The 25,789-nt window shown below is 51.7% G+C and overlaps 2 protein-coding genes across 5 annotated transcripts in view; one reads left to right on the top strand and one right to left on the bottom strand.

Annotated features, from left to right (window-relative positions):
• The window catches only part of MKRN2 (makorin ring finger protein 2), a 37,463-nt gene extending 21,210 nt beyond the window's left edge, over nt 1-16,253 (top strand). For both annotated transcript variants that reach the window (XM_070359239.1, XM_070359238.1), the window contains exons 5-8: nt 544-758; nt 3,244-3,354; nt 14,692-14,836; nt 14,988-16,253. In XM_070359239.1, the coding sequence (XP_070215340.1) occupies nt 544-758; nt 3,244-3,354; nt 14,692-14,836; nt 14,988-15,125 (609 nt within the window). In that variant the 3' untranslated portion in view covers nt 15,126-16,253. The remainder of the gene's footprint in view (nt 1-543; nt 759-3,243; nt 3,355-14,691; nt 14,837-14,987) is intronic.
• The window catches only part of RAF1 (Raf-1 proto-oncogene, serine/threonine kinase), a 75,976-nt gene continuing 66,383 nt past the window's right edge, over nt 16,197-25,789 (bottom strand). For all 3 annotated transcript variants that reach the window (XM_070359235.1, XM_070359237.1, XM_070359236.1), the window contains 8 exons: nt 25,341-25,458; nt 21,184-21,268; nt 20,372-20,548; nt 19,246-19,292; nt 18,047-18,165; nt 17,575-17,706; nt 17,331-17,465; nt 16,197-17,165 (listed from right to left, as the gene is read on the bottom strand). In XM_070359235.1, the coding sequence (XP_070215336.1) occupies nt 17,022-17,165; nt 17,331-17,465; nt 17,575-17,706; nt 18,047-18,165; nt 19,246-19,292; nt 20,372-20,548; nt 21,184-21,268; nt 25,341-25,458 (957 nt within the window). In that variant the 3' untranslated portion in view covers nt 16,197-17,021. The remainder of the gene's footprint in view (nt 17,166-17,330; nt 17,466-17,574; nt 17,707-18,046; nt 18,166-19,245; nt 19,293-20,371; nt 20,549-21,183; nt 21,269-25,340; nt 25,459-25,789) is intronic.

The following is a 25,789-nucleotide window of genomic DNA, read 5'->3' as shown; positions in this document are numbered from 1 at the left end:
GCACCGCTGAGAGCTGCCCTCCTCCCAGGGATGCAGTGCCCGGTGTGCGTCCACGGTGCCAGGGCCTAGGGCTGCGTATCCCTCGCGTTGACTCCGGTGCCTGGCACGTGGTGCTGCTCCGGGATGTGTTCACCTGCTTCCAGAGTGGAGGGGTGCGTCTGGTGACTGCTGCTCCTGGGAGGAGGTGATGCTGACGACCTCCGACCCTGGCCTGTCAGCCCGATGTTTTAGCTTAAGAATTGCTCACCGTGTCTGGTGTTGGTGTGGGGAAGGGCAGTGCCCAAGGGGCCAGGACACCAGGGTGACAGTCCTGGCAACCTCCGTGACCCCACGTTGGCCCTGCAGCCTTCTCGGGCCTCTGATCTCGGGTTTAAACTGGAGGCGACCCAGGAGCAGTGCTGGAGGGCAGAGGCCGAGCCAGTGGTGGCCTGAGAGCGCACTGTCCCGCACGCAGGCCCTGCCTGGCAGCCTTGGTCCCCGGCCCGAGCTGGCCGCGTGGGCCCAGCTGCTCCCGAACCTCAGGCTCCCCACTCCGTGCGTCAGGTCTGCATGGCAGCGTTCGAGCACGAGATGGAGAAGGCCTTCGCCCTCCAGGCGAGCCAGGACAAGGTGTGCAGCATCTGCATGGAGGTGGTCCTGGAGAAGGCGTCGGCCTCGGAGCGCAGGTTTGGGATCCTGTCCAGCTGCAGCCACACGTACTGCCTGTCCTGCATCCGCCAGTGGCGCTGCGCCAAGCAGTTCGAGAACCCCATCATCAAGTAAGTGCGGCTGGGGTCTGAGCTGTAGGCACTGGGAGGAGGTTCGACCCAGGACCTTCTTCCGTCCGCTCTGAAGCCTTCCCTCGTCTTGCAGGCTGCAGGGCCTTGAGCAAGTCACAGAGCCCCCCGAGCCCAGATGCCTTCTCCTGTTAAATGTGGGTGTCAGTTCCTGCAGGCATCTGCAGTGTCGGGGGGACCTCAGCAGGCGCCCCTGTGTGAGAAGGCCCCCTGGACTCTGGTGCTCACGTAACTGGTGGTCCGCCCTTAGGACAGTTGCCTGTTTTTTTTTTCATCTGTCAAATAGGGGTCACTTGAAGCCTAAATGAAGTAGCGCATGTAGCACATTTCACATGGCATCTGACACTGGAAGTGTCCTCTGAGCTGGCACAGGGCTTTGTCCCAGCTCTACTGAGCGAGAACTCACATCGGAACATGGGAGTCTTCAGCTCCTTAGTGGGAGGGAGCAGAACTCGCCCACAGGGAGAAGCCGCCACGTGTTGGGCAGCGCGAGAGACTTCCACTCGTCACGTCGTCATTCTCTCAGTGACCCCGTGATCATCACCCTCGATTTGTGTTGGGAAACTCACATGGTGACTCATGGTGAGGTCAGGTGACTGGTCTAAAGTCACACATTTGTGTGGTGAGATAACAGCTTTATTGAGATAAAATACACAGTTCAGAGGACTTTTATTATATTCAGAGTGGTGCAGCTGTCAGTATAGTCTATTTTTAGAACGTTTTCATCATCTTAAAAAGAAAAAACTCTGCTTTGAGTCACTGCCTGTTCCCTCCTTCCAGCCCCTGGTGACTGCTTTGCTGCTGTTCAGTCCGGCTGTCTGTGACCCCATGACTGCAGCACGCCAGGCCTCCCTGCCCTTCACCATCTCACAGAACTTGGTCGGACTCATGTCCTTTGAGTCGGTGATGCCATCCAACCATCTCATCTTCTGTCGTCCCCTTCTCCTGCCTTCAATCTTTCCCAGCATCAGGGTCTTTTCCAATGAGTCCATTCATCAGGTGGTCAAAGTATTGGAGCATCAGCTTCCGCATCAGTCCTTCCAATGAATATTCAAGGTTGATTTCAATCAGTAAATCAGTATTTCTGTGAATTTGCCTGTTCTGGACACGTGAAGTGGAATCCTACAATAAGCAGGCCTTTCTGTTTGGCTTCTCAACTCAGCGTGTTTTCAGAGTTCACCTCTGTTGTAACATGAGTCAACATACTGTTCGCTTTAGTGACCGAGTAGTATTCCGTTCTGTGCCTAGGCCGCGTTTTGTTTATGTGTTCACCAGTTGATGAGCGTCCGGGTTGTTTTCATTTTTGGCTGTTACAGCTAGAGTGCTTGTGAATATTTGTGTATTTGTTTGCCTGCTGTTTTCAGTACTTCTGGGTATACACTTAGGAGCGCAGTTGCTGAGCATATGGAAACTCTGTGTTTAACGTTTTGAGAACCTGCCAGACTGCTATCCAAAGTGGCTGAACCAGGGACGCCCCTGGTGGTCCAGAGGTGAGCATCCCACTTTGCAATGCAAGGGACGTGGGTTCAGCCCCGCCTCAGGGACCTGAGGTCCCATATGCCTTGGAGCAGCCAAGCCGGCACCCGCGGCTCCCGGCCTGTGCGCCACTGGGCTCCGTGTGCTGCAGCTACGACCAGCACAGCCAGATAAAGAAAGCCCGAAGCTCTTAGTCTGTTAAAAAAAAAATGGGTGAACCATTCTGCATCCCCAGGGCTTCCCTGATAGCTCAGCTGGTAAAGAATCGCCTGCAATGCAGGAGACCCTGGTTCAATCCCTGGGTCGGGAAGATCCGCTGGAAAAGAGACAGGCTACCCACCCCGGTGTTCTCGGGCTTCCCTTGTGGTTCAGCTGGTAAAGAATCTGCCTGCAATGTGGGAGACCTGGGTTCAATCCCTGGGTTGGGACGACGCTCTGGAGAAGGGAAAGGCTACCCAGTCCAGTATTCTGGCCTCAAGAATTCCATGGACTGTATAGTCCATGGGGTCACAAAGAGTCGGACACGACTGAGTGACTTTCACTTTAACTTATCACTTTCAGCAACATAGGAGGATTCCAGTTTCTCCACGTTCTTGCCAACAGTTATTTTGAAATTGTCTTGATTTCTGATGTTAGCCATCATAGCGAGTGTGAAGTGATTCCTTAGTATGGTTTTAATTTGCGTTTCCCCCATATCTAATGAATGGTATTAAACATCGTTTTCTGTGCTTGTTGGCCATTGTGGAGAAGTGCCTACTCGGTGCTTTCCCCATTTTAAAATTAGGTTGTCTTTTTACTGTTGAACATGTTTTAACTGTAAATTAGGCTTAGAGGATTGTGTTTGTACCTTTTAGAATTCAGGGGTGAGAGACACCGGCTGGTCACACACTTGAGCACAGGGTCTAGTGGGGAGTGGGCGCGGGGTCTAGTGGGGAGTGGGCACAGGGTTTGTGGCTGAGTCTCTCCCTTCCTGACCTGCTTCTCGTTGCAGGTCTTGTCCAGAATGCCGCGTGATATCAGAGTTTGTAATTCCAAGTGTGTACTGGGTAGAAGATCAGAACAAAAAGAACGAGCTGATCGAAGCTTTCAAACAGGGAATGGGGTAAGTGCCGTGAGCGCACGCGTGGTTTGGTGGCGGCCCGGCTCGTCCCGTCGCGCAGCGTGTAGGGCCTCCACTGTGGGGGCCTGAGGCCACTCGGCGTCTGCTCTCTCTCAGGCGGCGGGCCGGGCTCTGGGGGCGTGGAGATGAGCGTGGCTGGGGTGAAGTGGGCTTGCCTTTCGGTTCTTAAGCTGAGCAGTATGCCCCTGAAATCCTGCTTGTAATGCTGAGGTAGACCCGTCGTGCCTGATCACTGATTCAGCAAATGGCAGTGAGGGTCTGAATGACAGACTCTTTCTAGTTGCTGGGGATACGGCTTCAAACAGAGGACAGACATCCCAACCCGCGCACCGTTCTCGCTCCACTGAATGAAGTGAACAAGTGAGATAAACAGGATGTTAGCCGGTGGGACGAAGGAGAGAAACAAGCCTGGGAATGGGGACAGGAAGGGAGGGGTCGCGGTGTCCGTGGTGGAGCCTGGAGCACCTCGGCAAAGGAAGCAGAGGCCTTGAGAAGGGGAGGCAGTGGCCGTGTCCACGTGGCTGAGGAGGCCATCCGAGGGAGGGGTGGTCCCTGCGGAGAAGGCCTGCAGCCGGAGCGCGTCTGCTGTGCGAGCTGAGAAGGGAGGGTGGGCCACATCATGTAGGGCTGGGGGCACTGGGGAGACCCCGCTTTTATTCTGGCTGAGGTGGGCTGTCGTCATAGGCTTTTAACCAGAGGAGTGACGTGACCTGTGACTGAACCACTGCAAATAAAGAGGAGACAGAGGGGAAGCAGGGAGACCAGTCGGCCTGTTACAACAAGCCAGGCGAGATACAGCAGGTGGGGGATGTGATGGGAGGCATGGAGGTTTCTGGAACAGACCTGGATTCTCCGTCTGTGCGGGAGAATCAGGATGAATTTGCTGGGGCCCTGAATGTGGTGAGGGCTGAGAAGCCGGATTTCACTCTCACTTCAGTGTTGCCACTCTGCATTTGCTTGGCTGCGTGTCTGTCTTTGTTGGCCAGTTTCTTCTTTATCAGTTTTTGTCAAATCTCTTGAGGGTTTAGCACTGGGAAAGAGGAGGCAACAGGCACCGCTGAGTGACCGGCCACTGACAGGCGTGAGAAGAGCTCCGGACGGTCGGTCCTCCCCGCACTCGTGTGCTGTTTGTGTGGTGGTCTGGTCTGGACTGAAGGGCTGGCTGTGCTTCCTGCGGGCTGTGTTGCGAGGATGGAATCTGAACCGTGTTGCGGGGGCACCGGTGACGGTTGGCAGAACCCTGGGCTTTGTCTCCCGTGGCTGCTGGAATACGACCAGACTGGGGGCTAGGAACAGCGGACACTGGCGCCCACGGTGTGCAGGCCGGGAGCCCAAAACCAGGTGTGGGCAGGCGTGGCTCCCCAGGGGCTCCAGGCCTCTCCCGGCCTCGGGGGGCAGCACCCCTCTGCCTCTGCCTTCTCCCCTGCTTCTCTCCCTTCTGGCCCCGGTGGGGCTCTCCTGTGAGACCCTCCCATTAACCCAGGACAAGCCCCTCTCGAGATCTCTCGCTGCGTCAGCAGACGTGGTTTCTCCAGAGGAGGGCCCTGTCCCCGGAACCAGGGGCTAGGATGTGCCCACGGTGCATCTCCCTGTATGTGGTTTCTCAGCCTGTTTCGGATGCTGTAATGAAATGGCACAGACCAGGGGACTTAAAAACCACAGGCGTGCTCACTGTTGCAGTTCTGGAGGCCGGGAAGTCCGAGATCAGCGTGCCGGCACGGTCAGGTTCCGGTGAGGGCCCGCACCCCCTCGCCGCGTCTTCACGTGCTGGGAGGGTGAAGGAGCTCACGGGGCCCCCTGCAGGAGCGCTGCTCCCCCTCCTGAGGGCCCACCTCCTGACTCCATCACCTGTCTGCTGACCCCGTCCCGCTGGGCCTGAGGGTTGCCGGGAACTCACACACACTCAGACCGTGACTCGTGATGCTGAAACACACACATACCAAAGCCACGAGAGCAGGCCTGCCTGCTGAAGCGCTGATCCCCTCCTCTGCTGAAGGACACCGCTACTGTTTACAACTGAGAGCTATTTTGAATATTTTTTTTAGAATTCCATTTTAACTGACATCTTTAAGCTTCTCTTTTTTCTTAACTGTTTTTTTTACTTGGGATTACAATGTATTCCTAATTTTTCAGGCAGTTAATACTCCTATTGCCATACATGAAATGCAGTTACCTCCCTATTAGCATCTTTGTGGTACAGATGTAATACACATGCATTATATTTACATACGTAAGGCTAACAAGGTGGTGGTACAGTTTTAGAACTCGGCTTGACTGAGGTATAATCGACACTGCAGCTTGTTCAGTCACTGAGCTGTCTCCGGCTCTTCGCGACCCCATGTACTGCAGCATGCCGGGCAGGCTTCCAGCTGTCACCGCCTGAAGCGTGCTCAAGTTCACGTCCACTGAGTCGGTGATGCCATCCAACGACCTCATCCTCTGTCGTCTCCTTCTCCTGCCTTCAGTCTTTCCCAGCATCAGGGTCTTTTCCAGTGGGTCAGTTCTTCATATCAGGTGGCCAGATCATTGGGGGTTCAGCTTCAGCGTCAGTGCTTCCCGTGACTGTGGAAACGGTGATCTCTTTTAGGACTGACCGGTAGGATCTCTGTGCTGTCCCGGGACCCTCGAGAGTCTTCTCCAGCACAATTAGAAGCACCAGCTCTCTGGCGCTTGGCCTTCTTTATGGTCCACCTCCCACATCTATCCGTGCCTACGGGAAAAATCACAGCTCTGAGTATACAGACCTTTGTTGACAAAGTGATGTCTCTGCTTTTTAATAGGCTGTCTCTCTAGGTTTGTTATAGGTTTTCTGTCAAGGAGCAAGTGTCTTTTAATTTCTTGATTACAGTCACAATCTGGAGTGATTTTTGGAGAGAGGAAAATAAAGTCTGTCACAATTTCCATTTTTTCCCCATCTATTTGCCCTGAGGTAATGGGACTGGAAGACATGATCTTAGTTTTTTGATGTTGAGTTTTAAGCCAGTTTTTCCACTCTCCTCTTTCTACCCTCATCAAGAGACTCTTTAGTTCCTCTTCACTTTCTGCCATTAGGGTGGTATCATCTGCATAATATCAAGTTATTGATATTTCTGCCGACAACCTGGGTTCCAGCTTGTGATTCACCCAGGCTGGCATTTTTCACGATGTATTCTGCATGTAAGTTAAATAAGCAGGGTGACAATATATAGCCTTGACATTCTCCTTGCCCAGTCTGGAACCAGTCTGTTGTTCAGTGTCCAGTTCTAGCTGTTCCTTTTTGACCTGCATACAGATTTCTCAAAAGGCAGGTCAGGTGGTCTGGTATTGCCATCTCTTGAAGAATTTTCCACAGTTTGTAGTGATCTCCACAGTAAAAAACTTTAGGGTAGTCAATGAAGCAGAAGTAGATGGTTGTCTGGAATTCTTTTGTTTTTTTCCTACTATCCAACAGATGTTGGCAATTTGATCTCTGGTTCCTCTGCCTTTTCTAAAACCAGCTTGAACATCTGGAAGTTCACAGTTCACGTATTGCTGAAGTCTTGCTTGGAGAATTTAGAGCGTTAACTTAGTAGCGTGTGAGGTGAGTGCAATTGTGTGGTAGTTTGAGCATTCTTTGGCACTGCCTTTCTTTGGGATTGGAATGAGAACTGACCTTTTCCAGTCCTGTGGCCACTGCTGAGTTTTCCAAATTTGCTGGCATATTGAGTGCAGCACTTTCACAGCATCATCTTTTAGGGTTTGAAATAGCTCAACTGGAATTCCAACACCTCGACTAGCTTTGTTCTTAATGATGCTTCCTAAGTCCTACCTGACTTCACATTCCAGGATGTCTGGCTCTAGGTGAGTTACCCCACCATCGTGGTTATCTGGGTCATTAAGACCTTTTTTGTACAGTTCTTCTGTATATTCTTACCCCTTCTTCTTAATATCTTCTGCTTCTGTTAGGTCCATACCATCTGTCCTTTATTGAGCCCATCTTTGCATGAAATGGTCCCTTGGTATCTCTGGTTTCCTTGAAGAGCTCTCCAGTCTTTCCCATTCTGTTGTTTTCCTCTATTTCTTTGTACTGATCACTGAGGAAGGCTTTCTTACCTCTTCTTACTATTCGTTGAAACTCTGCATTCAGATGGGTATATCTTTCCTTTTCTCCTTTGCCTTTAGCTTCTCTTCTTTTCTCGGCTATTTGTAAGGCTTACTTAGACAGCCATTTTGCCTTTTGCATTTCTTTTTCTTGGGGATGGTCTTGATCACTGCCTCCTGTACAGTGTCACAAATCTCCATCCATAGTTCTTCAGGCACTCTATCTGGTCTAATCCCTTGAATCTATTTCTCACTTCTACTGTATAATTGTAAGGGATTTGATTTAGGTCATTACCTGAATGGTCTAGTGGTTTTCCCTACTTTCTTCAAATTAAAGTCTGAATTCGGCAATAAGGAGTTCATGATCTGAGCCACAGCCAGCTCCCAGTCTTGTTTTTGCTGACTGTAGAGCTTCTACATCTTTGGCTGCAAAGAATACACTCAGTCTGATTTCCGAGTTGACCGTGGTGATGTCCGTGTGGAGTCTGCCGTCTCCATAGCGGTTTCCACAGTGCCCTGCAGTGTCCTCAGCCACAGTCACTGTGTTTTACATTAAACACGTGCTCATCTTACAGGGAGGGTTTGTAACCTTTCACCAGCTTCCCCTATTTTTCAGCACTGTGTTCCTGGCTACCATGTTTCTACTCCGTTGCTATTTGTGTAACTCTTGCCCAGAACCCCAGGTGTGTGTGAGGTCCTGCAGTGTCTTCCCTGTCTGTCTTCACTTAGCATGATGCCCTCCGGGACAATCCAGGATGTCACAAGTGGCAGGGTTTCCTTGTCTCCTGGAACGGGTCTTTTGGGGTTTCCCTGGTGGGTCAGGGGGTTCCCAGGTGGCACTATTAGTAAAAATCACACCTGCCAATATAGGAGATACAAGAGACGCAGGTTCAATCCCTGGGTGGGGAAGATCCCCTGGAGGAGGGCATGGCAACCCACTCCAGTATTCTTGCCTGGAGAATCCCACGGACAGAGGAACCTGGCAGGCGGGAGTCCTACGATCGAAGATTCTTACATGGCTGAGGCAACTGAGCATGTGTGCACAAAATGCTGAGTGGTAAAACCGCCTGCCAATGCAGCAAACACCACTTCAGTCCAGGGATCTGGAGAAGGAAATGGAAACCCACTCAAATCTTCTTACGTACAAAATTCCATGCACAGAGAAGGCAGGCGGGCCACAACGCACGCGGTCACAGGGACTGAAGACAAAACGTAGGGACTGGGCTCGAAGACAGGTGGCATTTACAGTCCCCAGATCTGCGTAAAGGGCCCGAACGCACCATGTTTTAAGTTTTTGGTACAGAGATTTACGCAAGCCGGCAGCATTCCCGCGTTTTCTGTTCTGGTTGCTAGGGCAGTGAGGAACTAGAGAAGGTGCGGGTGCTGGGTCCTAGGGGAGGGTGGGGTGTGCCAGAGGACTCAGCCAAGGACTTGCATCTCCTTCCCGCCTCCCCTTCAGCCTCACGCCCCAGCAGGCAGAGCTCAACCGCTGGGAGACAGCTGGGCTGAGGGTGCTGTCCCGGCAGGGAGGGGCTCCTCGTAGAGAATGGGAAGTCCGGCACCAGGACGCTGGCACCAGGACGCTGGCACCAGGACGCTGGCAGACGCGGTGCCTTTTTGGAGCCCTTGCCGACCGGAGGGTGTGCCGATGTTGGGTCCGCCCGGCTTGCTTGAGCCGTCGGCGGGCCCTCCTGGCTCTGCAGTGTGGTCCCCGCCTTACGGGGCAGACCGTGCAGGGCCCGGCGGTGCCGTGTGCAGCCTCATCCTGCCCGGCTCCTGCAGCTCCCTGGAGGTGCAGCGCTAGGACCCAAGACCGCCCAGGCTTCAGGGCTGGGACACAGCCCGGGGGCCAGAGACCTCAGGGGAACGCCGTTGGCCTTGCTTTTACCTTCGGTTTGTGTTTTCCTTTGGAATAGGCTTCCTCTTCTGTGCTGTTTCTCCTGGGTGTCCAGCCGCTTGACTCACTTATATATACACACATACATATTTTGTGTATATGCACGTACATACATATTTTGTTTCACTTCGTGCCTTAGTTTATTAGAGTGAGGTCTGGACTCGTCTGTGCTGAGCACCAGGCCTCTCTCAGCCGTCTGCTCTGCACGCGTGTGCTCATGCCAGTCAGACCCCCCCATTTAACAACCAGCATCTTGTTTTCTCGGGCGGCTGTCAGGCTGTGCTGTGGGCCTGCCAGTCGGTTTTTGCTTTCAACGTGGGTTTAGTTGTCTCGTGTGGTAGATCCCACCTCCAGCTAATAGCATATACATTTTTTGGAACGCCTGAGTCTAAGGTCTTCACTCTGTATGCCAAGTCCGAGGCTATCCAGGTTGTTGGCTTCACTTCACTCCTTCTCTGTGGCTGAGTAATAACTAGTCCATTCTGTGAAGTTCCCCGTCTTCTGAACCCCCTCATCTGGTGACGGGTGTCCTGTGCCGTCTGTTGCTGGTGACGGAGCACTGAGGGTGGGGCCTGGCGCGTCTGAAATCGTGGCTTGCCTTCGCCTGTAGGCCAGGTTTGTCGTGGCCGGATCACCTGGTGTGTGTATATTTAACTTTTAGAAAACTCTGGCCCCTTGTCGATGGGGCCTCCTACAAACATACCTTCCCAGAGTCAGCCCAGGAGGAGTCCGTTTGCTGTCTGCCCTGTGCTAGGTACTGTTTGTAGAGATTTGAGGATGGCCACTGTCAGTGAAGAAGTGATAGACACCTCACTGTGATGTTTATTTAGCCCTATCTAATAATCAGCGAGGTGGCAGCCTTTCCACGTGTTTGAAAAGGGGTGGGGGGGACTGTTCTTTGTGAAATGAATGTCTTGAATTTGCTTCTTGAGAGGCAGTTGTGTTTTCAGCTGTTCTTGATGACCTATCTCAGACCCTGCTGTGTGGCAGGGGCCCCTCTTGGCCCCTCTGGCCTTGTGACTTAGAAGGGCCCGTGAGCCGGGATGTCACGGTGCTGTGCCAGGAAACGTCCACAGGGCGGCAGCACGTCTGCATCTTGGGTGGCTGGTGGGAGCTGTGCCAGAGGAAAGCGCGGGGTGGAGTCTCGTTCCTGCTTCCCCCCTCACTGCTCACAAAACTGGGGTGTGTGCACCAGGTCTTTCTGGGGATCTGTGTATGCTAGTGTATCTGTGTATATTATCTAGTGCACGCTAATCTGTCGTGGCAGGGAGGGAAGACTCTGGAAAGAGGAAGGAAATCCACCACCAGGACCCTTGCCGACCGGAGGACTTTTCAGAACTCCTTACAGCCCACAGGGTGCTCTGAGCTTCGGGTTCACTTGGCTCACTTGAGCTGTAGGCGTGGCCCTCCTGGGTCTGTGGTCTGACCCCATCCTGAATGACCGAGGGTGTTGAAGAATTAGTAAAAGGTGACTCAGGACTGTCTGTGTTCCGTTTCGCTCTAGGTCCCTAGGGTATTTTTCTCCAGGACCTAATGGGAGTCCTGTGTGGGAAAGTTAATGTCCTTGAGGTGTTTCTTGAGACATCTTTATTGAAAAACATCAGTTGGTTACATTCAAGCTACCAGTTTTATGATAATCACTGAACTATCTTTACATCAGCAGTCTATGAGACTTGCTTCTTTGAAGTGTCACTGTATTGTATACAGTGTTTTCTTTTCAAAAGTTTTCCCTGTCTTTTCCATCTTTCTTTCTCAGTATGTTAAATATTGGTCTTCCCTTGTACCTCAGTTGGTACACAACCCACCTGCAGTGCAGGAGACCTGGGCTCTGATCCCTGGGTCGGGAAGATCCCCTGGAGAAGAAATGGTGACCCACACCAATATTCTTGCCTGGAGAATCCCTGGACAGAGGAGCCCGGCAGGCTACAGTCCATGGGGTTGCAAGAGTAAAGACACATTTAGCAACTAAACCAGCCAACCAACACATACTTTACGATCTTATTGCTGCTGCTAAGTTCTTCAGTCGTGTCTGACTCTGCGATCCCATAGACGGCAGCCCACCAGCCTCCCCCTTCCCTGGGATTCTCCAGGCAAGAACACTGGAGTGGGTTGCCCTTTCCTTCTCTAATGCACGAAAGTGAAAAGGGAAGGTGAAATCGCTCAGTCGTGTCCGATTCTTAGCGACCCCATGGACTGCAGCCCACCAGGCCCCTCCGTCCATGGGATTTTCCAGGCAAGAGTACTGGAGTGGGGTGCCATTGCCTTCTCTGTTACGATATTAGTAGCATTATTTTAATCAACTAATTAAGCAGAGTTGCCCAGTCTACCTAATAGGTCTTTAACATAGTAAGACAAAACAGTAAAGTAATATCTAGTTATCTTACATTAAAAATATGTAATTGCTAATGCAAAGCAAAATATGAAGAATGAGTATTTAACTTTCTCCAACAGAAATAAGGGGCCATTGTGTTCACATGTCTAGAGCGTGTGAAGGAATTTATGGAAATGGGAAGCTTTTGATAGTATGGACAACGTAAGCCTATATTATCCCAAAGTGCTTAACTTCCATTTTAAAGGTAAGAAGACAGAACTATCTGCTGGACACTTGATGACACAGCGGATAGTGCTCTAAGGGCGTTTATATGTGGGATATTACTTACTTAACCAAGTAAGGTACTTTTCTGCTTGCAGATAAGCCTCCTGAAGTTCAGAGGAACACTGGCAGTATCAAGAGGTAGGCAGACTTGTACTAGAAGCCAGGCATTTGGATAATTTACAAACTTATCATATTGAAATGATATTCAGCTAATCATATTCAAACCAATGGAAGGCCATGGTGCAGGTAACTCTAATAGGTAGTCTGGAATTTTTTACCTGGCTTTTTAGCACATAAAGCATATGTTTTGTTTGCATTAGCATCAGTTTTAGAATATTTTTCAGCACACACTAAACAGCTTCCAGTATCTGACCTCAGAATTACTGCAGGAGATCAGCGTGCTCTTACTAAGTCAGCAAGAACTCACACTATTATCTGTTAGATCTTATCCTCAGAGACCGTATAATTCGGCTTAGGGAAATCTATAAAACAGAAAATGATCTCAGACCATCTTCCAATTAGGGCTAAACATTGTGATACAGACCACAAGTGCTAGACGGTTTACTGTCACAGGAAGCGCTACTGCTAGGGACTGATGGAACACATTCTGACCGTTGTTTCATCATGTTTTTTTCTGCAGGTGATAAACTTTTTTATATTGCCCACTCAGTTTTTCTCCCCCCCCCCCCCATCTTTTCCTCTCTCTGTTCATCTTCTTGAACACCATTAAGAAGCTGCTTTGAAATCCTTGTCATCTTGAAGTTAGCCTCTGGCGACTTTTGTCCTTAAGAATGGGTCACCTTTCACTGACTCTTATGTTGTGTGTTTTGTATTGTTAGCACCCAGGATGGTGGGGAATGACAAAGAGCCAATGACACGTCTTTCCTCACCTCCAGTAGGGGATTTCCACCAACTTTGTCTTTAGGTTCTTCAGGCCACAAAGACATGGCTTTCCACTGGAGTTTCAGCTCCCTTGCCGAGGTATTTGACTGGGGCCTGCTCTAGGTTGAGCACTGCTCTTAAAAGGTAACTCAGCCTCTTACCATCCCATTCTTCCAGGTGCGTATAATCCCTTGAAAAACCCTGCTTTTGTTCATTCTTCATAAACTTCATAAAAGAAACACAGATACGATTAAAAGACCTGAAGGTACTAGTTTATCTGCAGAAATGGTACTAAGAGCAAAACTAGCTCCCTTAAGTCACTGAAGGCTTGAGATCGCATCGTTTTTTTACCTCCTGTGTGTCCACCAGAGGGCAGGAGCAGCAAGGCGGGGGGTCCGCCTGCAGAAAGCTCTGCTGCAGCCGCCTGGAAACATCCCAGGACAGCCGTTGGGCTTCCTGGCCTCGCTTTCTGTGGATGAGTGTTTCTGTGCATTGCAGATTCTACTGAGCTGTAGGCCCAGCCCCTTCAAGGTAAATGCCAGTGTGGGAGAGCTGGTAAGAAATTGCACAGCAAGTTACGCAAGGACAGTCACATGGTTTTATGGTGGCCCAGTCCTCATGGCACCTGGCAGCGTCAGGAGAGCAGGATGGGGCGGAGGCCTCGAGCCCAGACGCGTGAGCAGCCTGTGTTGGGCTTGTGGGAGCAGGTGGAATGACAGGGGAGCAGATTTGTTTGGGTAGCAGTCCCTCGGGTTAGAGGAAACGTGGGAAGATGTGGCATTTACAGCAACACAGACACAAGTCCTGAAGGGCCTCAGCCTGACCGGGGTCTCCAGGAAGAGGGCGACAGGGAACTCTGCTCACGGTCCTGTCCCCACTGGCCCCCAGGTTCTGCCCCCCTCACACAGCACACCAGGAGCCGCCCCAGAGGGGCGCCCCAAATGCTTTGGCAGTGTGCGAACCGAGAGGAGGGTCACCTGGGGAGGTGCTCTGTAGACTTGGTGGCCAGATAAGGCTGGGACAAGTCATTTTGGGGTGGGGACTAGAGTCAAACATGACACGTTTTAAAAAGCCAGTGTCCCAGAGACCCTGGTAAGAACCCCTGGCTTGGGCAGTTCTTTGAGGACCTGCTCAGAAGCTTGGGAACGGGACCGAGGCCCCTGTGTGTGGGTCAGACCTGTGGGAGGACGGCTGTGGGGAGCTGGGCTCCGGCTGGCCTCACCTTCTGCATCTGGTCAGCTGGGGTCAGGCTTCATCTCTCCACCTTCTCCAGACACCTTCCGGCTTCTTGGGCATCTCTTCAGCTTGGGATAACTTTGGCCCACAGATTTCATTTCAGCAAGGAATGTGGATTGTCTGTCTGGTTTTGACTTTCAGGAGCAGGGGTTTTTAACAGAGATCTGTAGCTAGAAGCTGCAGATGGGGAAAGTTTAACTTTCCGACTACGTTTTGTAGGCACACACTGGTCTGAGCAGGGGGTCTGTGGCCCAGAGTGAAGAAGCCCTGCTCTGGAGGGTGGGACCAAGGGAAATCGGAATGAGACCCGTAAGGCAGCAGCCGAGGTCCAGGCTCCTGTGTTCACCTTGACATGACTGCTGGCCGGGAGGACGGGGAGCTTGCCGGGGTGGAGCCAGTGCTGGGACCCTGGGCTGAGGCGAGTCGCCCGGCTTCGGGATCTTGGCCGCACAGGGCTCCCCGTGTGCGTGAGACTCCGCGGGAGGCTGTGCAGCATGGTGCACCACCGTCCAGCATGGAGATCGGCTTCCAGCGTCTCTGAGCCTCCCCATCAGTGCCTCGGACGGGAGGCTGACCCCGCTTCAGCAGGAATGGCAGAGGAGTGGTTCATCTGCACCCAGGTTTTGACATATCCTCTTCTGCTTTTCAGGAAAAAAGCTTGTAAATACTTTGAGCAAGGCAGAGGGACCTGTCCATTTGGAAGCAAATGCCTTTACCGTCATGCTTACCCTGACGGGCGGCTGGCAGAGCCTGAGAAACCGCGGAAACAGCTCAGCTCCGAAGGCACCGTGCGGGTAAGGACTTTGCCCACCTGTGGGTATCGCTGGGGCCACTCCTGGCCTCTGCCGGGGCGTTGGCCACAGGGATGCCAATGGGAGTCTCAGAGACTCCGCTTTCGCGTTGCGGTTAGCAGTAACCAAGCACATCTGCTGGCTGTCTTTGCAGTTCCTTAACTCTGTGCGACTCTGGGATTTCATCGAAAACCGAGAGAGCCGGCATGCCCCCAGCACTGACGACGTGGACGTGACGGAGCTCGGGGACCTCTTCATGCACCTGTCCGGGGTGGAGCCGTCCGAAACCTGAAGAGCGGCCGCGCCCTCCTCGGGGGCTCTGCGGCCAAGCCTCCTGCCGCCGGGCGCGCCAAGCTCCGTCCACGGCGGCGGGTGCCAGAGTCAGTGGGGCTGTACTCCTCTGGGTCTCAGCCACTCCGTTATTACAGCCGTGGGAAGAGTGAAGGATATAAAATAACCTAACACGTAGATGGGGTCCTGCTTCTCTAGCTGCTATTGTAGTCGCCCCTCCAGCATGGAGCTGCCCCCCCAGAAGCAGGTGCTCGGATCCCCAAAGGAGCCTCCCCCTTCAGAGGGCTCCTGTGTGAGCCTAGTGTGCGCAAACAGCGTGTGCTCAACACGGGATCTGCACCTTGCTTTTAGAACACGGGGCGCCGCACACCATACTTCCCTGGCTCACAGCTTGGCTTAGGGCACTCCAGTGCCCCAGGCAGGGCAGGAGCGTTGCAGCTGGATGCTCCTCTGAGGGGGGGGGCTCCTGAAGCAGCAGGGGGCAGAGCAGATACAGCCCCCCGTTCAGGGTTTGTTTCGGGGCCACCGGGCAGATAACAACCTTGCGGACACGCCCCTGGCTCTTACCTGCTGGCTTGTGACCCGAGGGTCCCTGTACCAAGGGCTCCTGTGCACTCTCCTCTGTAAACTGGCTTTGTTTGAGTTGAAGTTTTATACAAATTTAACAGTACCTAAGAACAGTTTCTAGTTCTAACCCAGCAGTGGTCCTAAGGAAAACTGAATACAAGTGTCTCATCAATTGTGATTTTAAGAGCTTAAGATATTGTCAATCCCAGAACTCACTCCAAGCCTGAATTACCTGTTTTTATAGACATCTGTAGATAGCAGATATTTTATAAACTGTATTAAAGTATGGGTAAAGGAGTCTCTCTACCTGAGTTTAGACTGCTTTTCTGCATAATTCCTACAGTTAACTCTTTAGTGGAGGGTGAACAGAGGTTGGATTCCGTTCACTCTGGCAGAGACTGGCCCATTTCCTGCTTCTGGAGTTCTGCTCCAGAAGGCTGAACAAACGGAATTCGATCCTGTGAACTCAGGATTACTTTTAAGAGGAGGAAACAGCCATTAAACCTACATTTAATTTATTTTATTAAAATAACATAATTGAATAACTGTATTTTGTCAGGCGCGATAAAAACAAAATTAAATCCAAATTATCAAGAAAACCGGTATTCCTGGCTTCCTTGCACACGTGATGTGATGCAGAGACAAGGCTGGCCAGGCCCCGCCCCACGGGGGCTGCCCCTGGAAGACGACTCGGCAGGCTGAGGACTGCTCCCCGGGCGGGGAGGCCCAGCGCCTCTGGTGGAACCAAGCCCAGCACTGGAGCCCGTCAGGAAAAGGACGTGTCCCCTAGTCAAGTCCCTAGTACCAAAGCGGGCTCGTCCAGGCCGCCACAGTCCCGACAGCCCTGGGCCGTCTGGTGCGTTATGTGCAAAGCTGCCTGTTTGGCGCCACACCAGGGGTCTGCAGAGAAGGCCTTCTGTGACAGCGACCCTCCTAGGAGCTGGCTTAGTCCATACGTCCCACGTCACGGCTGGTTTGCCTGGCACCTCATTTCCCCTCTGAGCGTGGTCGTTGCTCCAAAGACACTCCTGCAGCTGACAGCTGGGCCCAGCGTGTGGCCATCGGCAGCCACGGGTGCATCTGGAGGAGGTTGGCTCGTGAGCTCGGGGGCCACCGGGGGAGCAGGACAGACCAGCTGGCGAATGGCTTCCTCCTCCCGGGGCAGAAAGGGCAGAAAAGGCAACGTGAAGTTAAGGCCCTGTTGAGTGGTGTAGAAGGTCCTTAGCAGCAGCTTCTCGGAAGACCAGCTCTGTCCCCACAGAAAGGGAACAGACGGTGGTGCCTGCTGACCGCCCTTCCCGCCGGCAGCCCGGGCGCAGGCGCGGGGCTGCTAGAAGACAGGCAGCCGAGGGGACGTGGTCAGCGTGCAGGCGTTGATGTCCTCGGTGTGGGCCGCCCGGTGCAGGGAGGGCTCCGAGGCACTCCGGTTGATCTTGGGCAGAGAATGCTGGAGCAGCTCGATGGAAGACAGGATCTGAAAGAGGCGCCAGGGCGGTCTCGGGGGGCGCGCCGGGTGTCCCTGCAGCAGCTTCCCCTCAGGCCCAAGACAGGCCTTTCCCACCCCACGCACAGCGTGTCCAGCCGTCTCCGCGTCATTAGACCCGCTCTAATGCGCTGGAGTGCCTGGAGCCAGCCTTACCTGGGGAAAAAGAGGCCTTTCTTCCTTCACTTTCTTCACGCAGTCAGCTACCAGCCTCTTCATGGCTTTGGGGCAGTTCTTGTATAGCTTGCTGAGGTCTGGGGAGGCATACCCGCGGCCCACCATGAAGATGATCTGGGGAAGCAGCGGGGGAGGGCGGGCCGTGAGCAGAGCGCCTCTAACCCTGCCGCGCAGGCGGTGGCCCGGGCTTCCCAGAGCCAGCGGGTGGGCGCTGGGGACGCACCTGGTCGCGGTTGTTGATGTGGGAGTAAGGGAGCTCCCCCGTCATGAGCTCATACAGCACGATGCCGTAGGAGTAGACGTCGGACTGGAAGCTGAACGGGTTATTATCCTGCATCCGGATCACCTCTGGGGCCTACGGAACCAAGTGCATCTGTTACTGGGCGCCCCAGCCGTCCAGGAGGCAGGCTGGCTGTCCCGGGGCTGAGCATGCCTGTCCTGTCCTCAGAAAGCCCTGCGGCTGCTCACCCCCAAGGGCTCCCACGCTCAGGATCCATGAGCTCAGAGCCCGACGTGAACCCAGCACCCCCACCACCCAACTCCACGCTGCGCTGTGTGCCGCCAGCTCCCTCCAGGAACCTGTGTGCCCAGGAGCTGCCGGCACAGGGCATGGCATGGAGGTGCTCTGGGCTCGGCCGGGAGTTCACCCCCGGCCCCCTGGTCCCCCACCCGCCGTGGGTGCCGAGCCGCCTCACCATCCACAGGATGGAGCCGGTGGGCTGCTCGACCTGCTGAGAACCACTCCAGCGCGACTTCACCGTGGCCAATCCAAAATCACCGATTTTCACCGTCAGGCCTTCATGGAGAAATATATCTCAATGCTCGTTAAGGACACTAGTTTAGAAGGACGGTCCCGTTCCTCCTGAAAAGCCACCCTAAGTTCCCCTGGCACCGCCTCTCGGCCTCCTCTGCACTGGACCTGCGGCGCTGCCGAGGGGACCAGAGCCAGGGGCCCGGCCAACCCTGTCCCTCCCGCTACGCTCACAGGGAGCAGGGCTCCCTGCAGCCTGCAGGGCCCCACACCCCAAGACTGTGAGCACGGCCCCGCAACCTGTGCACACTGTCTCGGCCTGCGCCTCGCCCTCTCATGACCAAGGGAAACACCTCAGTCCTGAGTGCTGTCTGCCTTCAGACATTTCCCATGAGAACAGATACCGTAGTGACTTCAAAATCAGAACCAAACTTGCCTCTGTCCCGGGTAAAGTAGTCTGGCAGTTTAAGGCCTCGTGTGCGATCTGCTGATGCCCAGTAATCCGTACCTCCTTAGAATCTGGTGTCTGTTCTCCTGGTGTGATGTGTTGGCCCCCAAACCCACCACTAACAGGTTATTTCCTGCCTCAGACACATGCCCCAAGTAGGTCACATCCCAAATTCCAAGCCAACACAACTGCTGTGCCTCCCACAGGCCAGAAGCAAAGCTTCTGGCCAGAAGTAAAGCCTGCTCCTCAGAGAGGCTGGGGGCGGGGAGGCAGGCGTGCACTTGTCTACTTCACACCCACAGCACAAGAACCGCCTTTATTCATTCCCCTTCTGCAAAAGCACATTAGAGTCAGAAAAGGGTTGATTCCAACGGTCTCTAAGGAAACCACTTACGTACATTTAAGAAAGACAATTTCAAGTAATAATTTTAAAAATCTTATAACTTTCAACTTGCATCTACTTTCTGACCAGATATAGTCCACAAACCAGAAATAAACATGAGACAAAAGGCCCATTCCCCCAAGTTAAATTTACTAATACATAGCATTCTAAATTAGGCCTGTTTCAAGCATAACCAAAACAAGTATCTCAACTTTCGTGGAACTCTTTCCAAAGTCACTTTTGCTGAAGTAAACTTTAAAAGTCTTCTAAATTTAGAACTGAGCAGTCTGATGAAACCACCATCAAAGGATACTATTGGATTTCATGTCTCTGTGGATGATGTTCTTTGCATGCAAATAGCTGTGAAGGGAAAATAAATCTATTAAAACCAGTTTGAGAGACATTGGTAAAAAGCAGCTTCCTTCAAATTACATCAAAGAAGCAAACCACTTGGAAGGCCTGACTCCTAGGTGAGGCATTATGCGGTTGGCCAAAATGTTAGTTCGGTTATTTGTTTGCTTGCATCTTACAGAAAAGCCTAACTGAACTTTTTAGCCACCCAGTATGGGTACTGGTCCTGCCCTGGTTCAGTGTGGTCCCCGTTAGGACTCAGACCTGAAAGTGAGGCCACAGCACAAACAGGAAGGGTTGTCTTTTAGCATCAGTTTTATTCAAAAGGTAATTCTGACAACCTAGATGTCCATCAGCTGACAAACAAGTAAAACCGTATCTGTACAGCGGACTGTTCTCCAGCCACAGAAAGGACTGCAGTACTAACACGCTGCAACGCAGATGAACGCCTCAAAAACGTGCCAAGGGAAAGAAGCCAGACACAGAAGACTTCCATCTAATTAATCTTGAAAATGTTCTAAAATTAGATAGTGGTAATGGCTGCACAACTCTGAATATACTGAACAAACAAAAAAACCTCAACTCTAGGGGTGAATTTCATCTCTAAAAAATGAGTCACTAGTCATTTCTGAAAACGTATAGCATGCAAATTCTGTATGAATTTTATAAGCACGACAGGAGATTTTATAAACCACTTCCAAGCACAACTTTAGTTCAGGGAACTTCAAAGGAAAACAAATTATCAGAAAAGTGACATCTAATAAACCCTCAGGTGGATAAACCACACTGGACGGCTACGCCTCCGAGGCGTGGTGCCCCCCAGAAGCCGCCGGCCTGCTCTGTGTTCTGGGGTGTCTGGCTGAACTCTGAGGGCAGCAGCTGGAACCTGAATCTGAGCCCCAAGCAGGTAGACAGCTCAGGCAAAGAACAACTTTCTCGTTCTTTCAGTCCACCCCACAGGTTCACTTCCAGTGGGCAAAAATATCACAGAATCCACTTAACAGACTTAGCTTTCCCTAATCTTGGTTGTGATTTAGGGACAAGGTGCACAGACCCCAGACCTCCTACTCGTCAAGCCATCCACTCACTCCATTCCCTGAGCCGTCTGCCGGGCAATGTCAATCAGCTGGAACATCTGGAACTTGGTCTCCTGGACGTGCAGGTGTTTGTAGAGGCTGCTGCCCTCGCACCACTGGGTCACTATCGCCAGGTTGTCCTTCGTCATGTACCCCATAAAGAGCAGGATGTTCACGTGCCGGGTTTTGCTGGAGGGGGAGGAACAAAAGGCTCTGCGCTTCTGCAAACAGGGAGGTGCATCCTGCCCCTGAGCGCAGCCGGTGTGCCCCGATGCCACTGTGCTGACAACCCCGGGGCTCACAAAGCAAGCACGGCAGACTGCGCCCACACAGCCGCTGCTCTGGGCTAGCAGGGCGGCCGCCCGGGTGCCGGCCTGGACGGCAGAAAAGGCATCCCCTCCCAGCAGCACAGACCCACCAAGCTCCCCACAGGGGTCACAGGGACTCCACATCTGCGGAGCCCATCCATTCAGCCTAGTCCTGAGTCTAAATAGGGACTCCACAAAGACTGAAAAGCTGATGGTTTTGAAGTCCAAATTAAGGCCATTTGGCTATAAAGAGTTCTTGGAAATAAATATGAAAATAGAACCTATTTCTCTCTATGTCAAACCAAAACCCAGCAACAGAATCTGAGCTGTTGAGGTGGTGAGCCCAGAAGCGGGGGCGGTGGAAGGCTGGTGTCATCAGAGCGGCTCTTCTCAAGGCCTAACAAGCACAGGAGCTGGAAGAAGGTTCCACTCCTTTCCACTCGAAAGGGAGCTTGCCCCCAGAGGCAGGTCCCGCCCACCCCTCCAGAGAGCCGCAGAGGCCCACTCTCCACTCACCGGAGGACAGCCACCTCATTCCTGAAGGCCTGGAACTGCTCTGGGGTGGGGTCAACGACCTTCAGAATCTTTACTGCAACGTCTCCTGCAAATGAGTTTACAGTCAGTGCAGCTGAATGATCTTAACTTCATTTTTCATGTACACTCGTCTGAGGAAGAGATAGTGAATCCCTTATTCAAAAATCACAGCCCTACACAGAACAAATACTATGCCAATTTCTGAGTTATTCAAGAGGCTGAAAAAAAATAGGTTATACTACTATCCTTAAAATTCCGCCCCACAGGCCTTGAACCAGCTCGGTTTCAGCTGTTCCTGTCAAGCCTGGCGTCCCTGGTGGTGAGGTGACCGTCACAACCTGGGCCCGTGAGGACGACAGCAGCGGGGTGTGAGCCGCCCAGCAGATGCTGAGTCTCCGGGGCCAGAGGCTGGTGCCCAGAAGCGGGCCAGTGACAGCCCAGATGCTCCTTGCACAGATTCAAAGATCTGTATTGTAATGAAGTGCCTCTGCCTTCAATCCCATTAGAAACCAGTCCTATCGATGACCTGTGATCGCTCACTGCACCCTGACGTGCCTGCCTTCACGGGTCAGCACCTCCTTCCATCCTCACAGCTGCCCTCTGACATTAGCATTGCTGGCCTCACCCTACAAGCAACGCACAGAGGTTCGGTCAGTTGGCCAAGGTAGTACTGCCCAAAAAAGCCAGAGCCAGGGTTAGAACCCAGTCCAACAGCTGTACTTATAACTAAAATACTGTCAATCACTCTTCCTGTAACTTCAGAAACATCCACAGAGCAATTCTGCTTTATAGGTACGGCTGATTCAGAAGCCACTTTCAGAAGAGTTATGTCGTCCTTATAATAGTAACAATGACAAACTGCCTGAAGCCCTATGGGGACGCCAGCTTTCAGGACAAGCGATCAGACAGGGGGAGTCCAGCTCAGCGGCACCTCGGAGGCAACCGAGTCCCCCACATCCCGAGCCCGTGCCCGCGGCAGCACCCCAGCACCTCTGCTGGGGCACTCGTTTCACTTCTGAGGGCGCCAAATGGTAGAGAGATGGTTCTCATGACAGATCGCTGCCCTACCATCTCCGCATCATCTGAAAGTGAAATCACCTAACAGCAGCTTCCACCCTGGTTCCTAACCAATTTCCTGCCACATGAATTTGCAGAGGGCCCAGGCTGCCTGTGGACGGCAGAGATGCACTGTGTGTTCAGAGCCGCCTTCTACCCGGGCAGACAGAGCTGGTGAACCGTGCGGCCCCGACCCCAAGCTCTGATGACGGACAGAGGGACGAGAGTCTTCTGAGTAACTGCCCATTCTGGAGCCCCTGAGCCAGGACAGAATGCAGGCGAGGGTGGTGACACAAGAGGGGAGCGTGTATGTCAGCAGAGAGGGTGGCGGTCTTCGGAGGGAGAGGGGACGTCAGCCAAGGGAAGAGGCAGTTTTGGACGAGGAACGCCAGGAACACAGTGAGGTGAGGGGGAGGAAAGAGATGCCAGGAAAAGGCTAGCGTGTGCTGTGACGCCTGCAGTCCAGGAGGGGGGGAGTCTGCAGCACGGGCGCAGGCTCGGCGCAGGCAGAGGTGACGGGAGGCCTGGAAGGGACAGAGGCCAGAATCTCGTGAAGGTGAACCGGCTCAACGCGGCAGTCAGCTGAGAGGCAGGGCCGGGGTGGCGGAGGGACAGGCTGGGGAGTTTGCGGGCGGGAGCCAGGCGAGGCTGGCCATCCCTCAGGGAAACCGCTCCCTGGGCCTAGCCTAATCGGGCACGCCCTTAATATTCAAGGATGAATGTGAAGTGGGTTTTTTTTTTCTTTTTCTTTTTACCTTTTTATACGTCAATTAACTTCCCTGTTTTAATCATCTGGGATTGTCTAAAACTTACTATACACAGCCCTGCTTTCTAGACCAGAAACAGAGTGAACCCCATTCCTCCTCTTCGTACTGACTCAGTCAAGATGAGCCTCAGCCTGAGGCGGGGCTGGGGGTCCCCACGTATGGCTCCACCAGCTGCAGACCTCACACGCAGCCCCTGAGTGTCCTTGGTCTGGGATCTGCTGCCTCTTCTAGCCCTGAGAGACTGACCCTGCTGCTAACAGTTTGACAGCTTCAGCTGCTGTCTTCATCACTTTTAATGCATTTTTGCAATTAGGAGACCCCAAATTCACACTCAAAAAGAGACTCGGCTCTCAGGCCCAAAGAGTCTCTTCTGTATGTGAAGTCAGTGGGCTCCGTTCACAGATCTGAGGCCTTCCACCTTGGCTGCTTTAAGACCTTTTCTTATTTTTTATTTTTGTTCTGCAGCTGGGCAAAATAAAAAGCATTTAAAAATCACCAAAACAGCTGTAATTTTTAAGGAATCTAATAAAACATATTATATACAGGAATCAGAAAAGCATGGAGGGGGGGGAAGGAAGCAGGCATAGCATAAAACATTCTAGAAATCATGGTTTCCTTGACCCTCTCCTTCTTCGTCTTCATTTGCAGACCACATCTTGCTTTCTGAGAGGCTGACCTAAAAGTCCACAGCTCCTCACTCCTCTGACTTTTGAGACTCTTAACTGAAAAATTAGAATCCTAAAAGCATTAGATGTTATCCACATTCTAACGGTTGTCTTTATGGAAGTAACACTAGTGCAACATACCTCCTTACAGTAATCTACAAGCTCATAACTGAGAGAAAATCTACAATCTCAAAGGCAGTACTGTGGCAAATCTAATGCTCTAAAAATTATGAACCCCCAATAAAAGTGCTCAATAGGAGGAGGTTTAAATTGGGGCAACACTTAAACTGCATGTGCTGGCTTCTGGCAGAGGCTTTAAAATGTACAAAAATGATAAAATGCTCCTAATTGAAGCATTAAAAGAAGTATTTTCTGCTCTACTTCCTGCAATTACGTACAGGCCTGCTGTCTCAGATATAAGCACTCTATCTCACAAAATTGTGTTTTTCTTTTCTAAGGGATCACCAAGACATTTATGACATCTATTTACAAAATATTCAGCAATAGCATAATTTCTCGGTGACCTGGGAGACAGGCCAGAGTAGTATATTAGATGCAATTTTCAAAAGGAAAGGAATCCCCCTTCATGTAATTTACAAATATTCAGTCCTTTCTCAGTTCTTACAAAGAACCAGAGACTTGTCAGATGATTAGTTATAAGTGGAAAACCCATGTGTTAATGAATAAGCTACTCGCAACGCCGCAAGTATTCCTCAGTTGTTAACAAGTTGAATCTTAATGCTCCAACACATTTTACGCTCATGACTCCTCTCAGCCTTTGTCCGTTTATGTGTAAAGATAGACATGGTGGCGCCCAAGGTAGAAATGCAGGCACTCTAGACTCTGTGTGTGGTTTTGTGAGGCTTTGTTGGTCTGCTTGCTTGCCTTTTTGTTTTATTAAAATCTGAATATAGGAGAGATGTCTTTTGGAGAACATGTAGCATTTTCAAGAAAATACTCTACCTGCTGACATTTTAAAGGCAGAGGCAATAAAAACCTGACAGAGAAATGTTAAGTGTGTTGCCAAAATAAAGAAGCTGTGGCTACAGACCTTAAAATACAAAGTTTCTTCCAAGTGACAAAGTGTTTCCATTCAAATAAGAACATCAACTCCATACAGATTCAAGAATACAGTCTGTGCATTCCTGTCTGACAGAGGTTCCCACAACCAATTTCCAGGGCAGAGCAAAGAAAATCTGCCTTAGGAGGCTCAAGGCTTTACTGTGTGACTGTCTGACCATGGGTGTGCCAGTTCCCCTTCTTGAGACCTTGCTTTTCTGCATGTAAAATCTCTAAGAGCCTTGCCAGTTTTAACTTGCTGGAATGCATGACCCTAACAGACTCTTAAACACATTTAAGGAGCTTCAAAGCGTGTCCCTCCCAGGTTGACACTATCTAGTCAATTTATAAGAAAGAAGAGACTGTGACATTCGACTATAGTGTTCAACCCTTGTTCACCGATTTCAAGTTATCCTAAAAACTTTTTTGTACCAATTATAGATTGTTGAGTCTTACAAAGAACAGTATGCAGTGTCACTGAGACAGAACAGGTACCCTTGGACAGTGCTGCTGTGAGCCCACCTGGCCCTCTCTGGACTGAAACAGGATTTCACCCTGGTAGTTGGTGGGGGCAAGGGGGTACCAAACTTACCATGCCACTTGCCCTTATAAACAGTCCCAAAGGAGCCTGATCCAATCCGAGTGGACAGCATCACTTCACTGGCTTCTATTTCCCAGTAATAGCTCGAATCTCTCTGTCCACGAGGCCTCTAAAGCAAGCACAGATCATGAATATATTCCATGAATGGTTAAAACTCTGTTGAATGAGGGTGTCAAAGAAAGGATCAACCCAATCCATCCATTCCCAGATCTTTTAAAAATACCTATTACTATAAGTCTAGTTTTTGCCATTTGAGAAAATACCATTTTAGTTGTGCCCTGCCTTGCAACAAACCAGCAAGTTTTCCAGGGCAAGTGTGCCAAAAACAGCACTGACATGTATAATTAGCCTTCCCCACCCCTAAAATTAACGGCATCCCCTTTTCTGACTAGGCTTCTCTTGCGGAACCCAGACATGCAGGGGGTGCTGTGGCGCACTCA

The sequence above is a fragment of the Bos mutus genome, chromosome 22, assembly GCF_027580195.1.
Source record: "Bos mutus isolate GX-2022 chromosome 22, NWIPB_WYAK_1.1, whole genome shotgun sequence".
Taxonomy (NCBI): Eukaryota; Metazoa; Chordata; class Mammalia; order Artiodactyla; family Bovidae; genus Bos; species Bos mutus.
The sequence above is the reverse complement of the archived record's forward strand: the minus strand, read 5'-3'. Positions and strand labels throughout refer to the sequence as shown.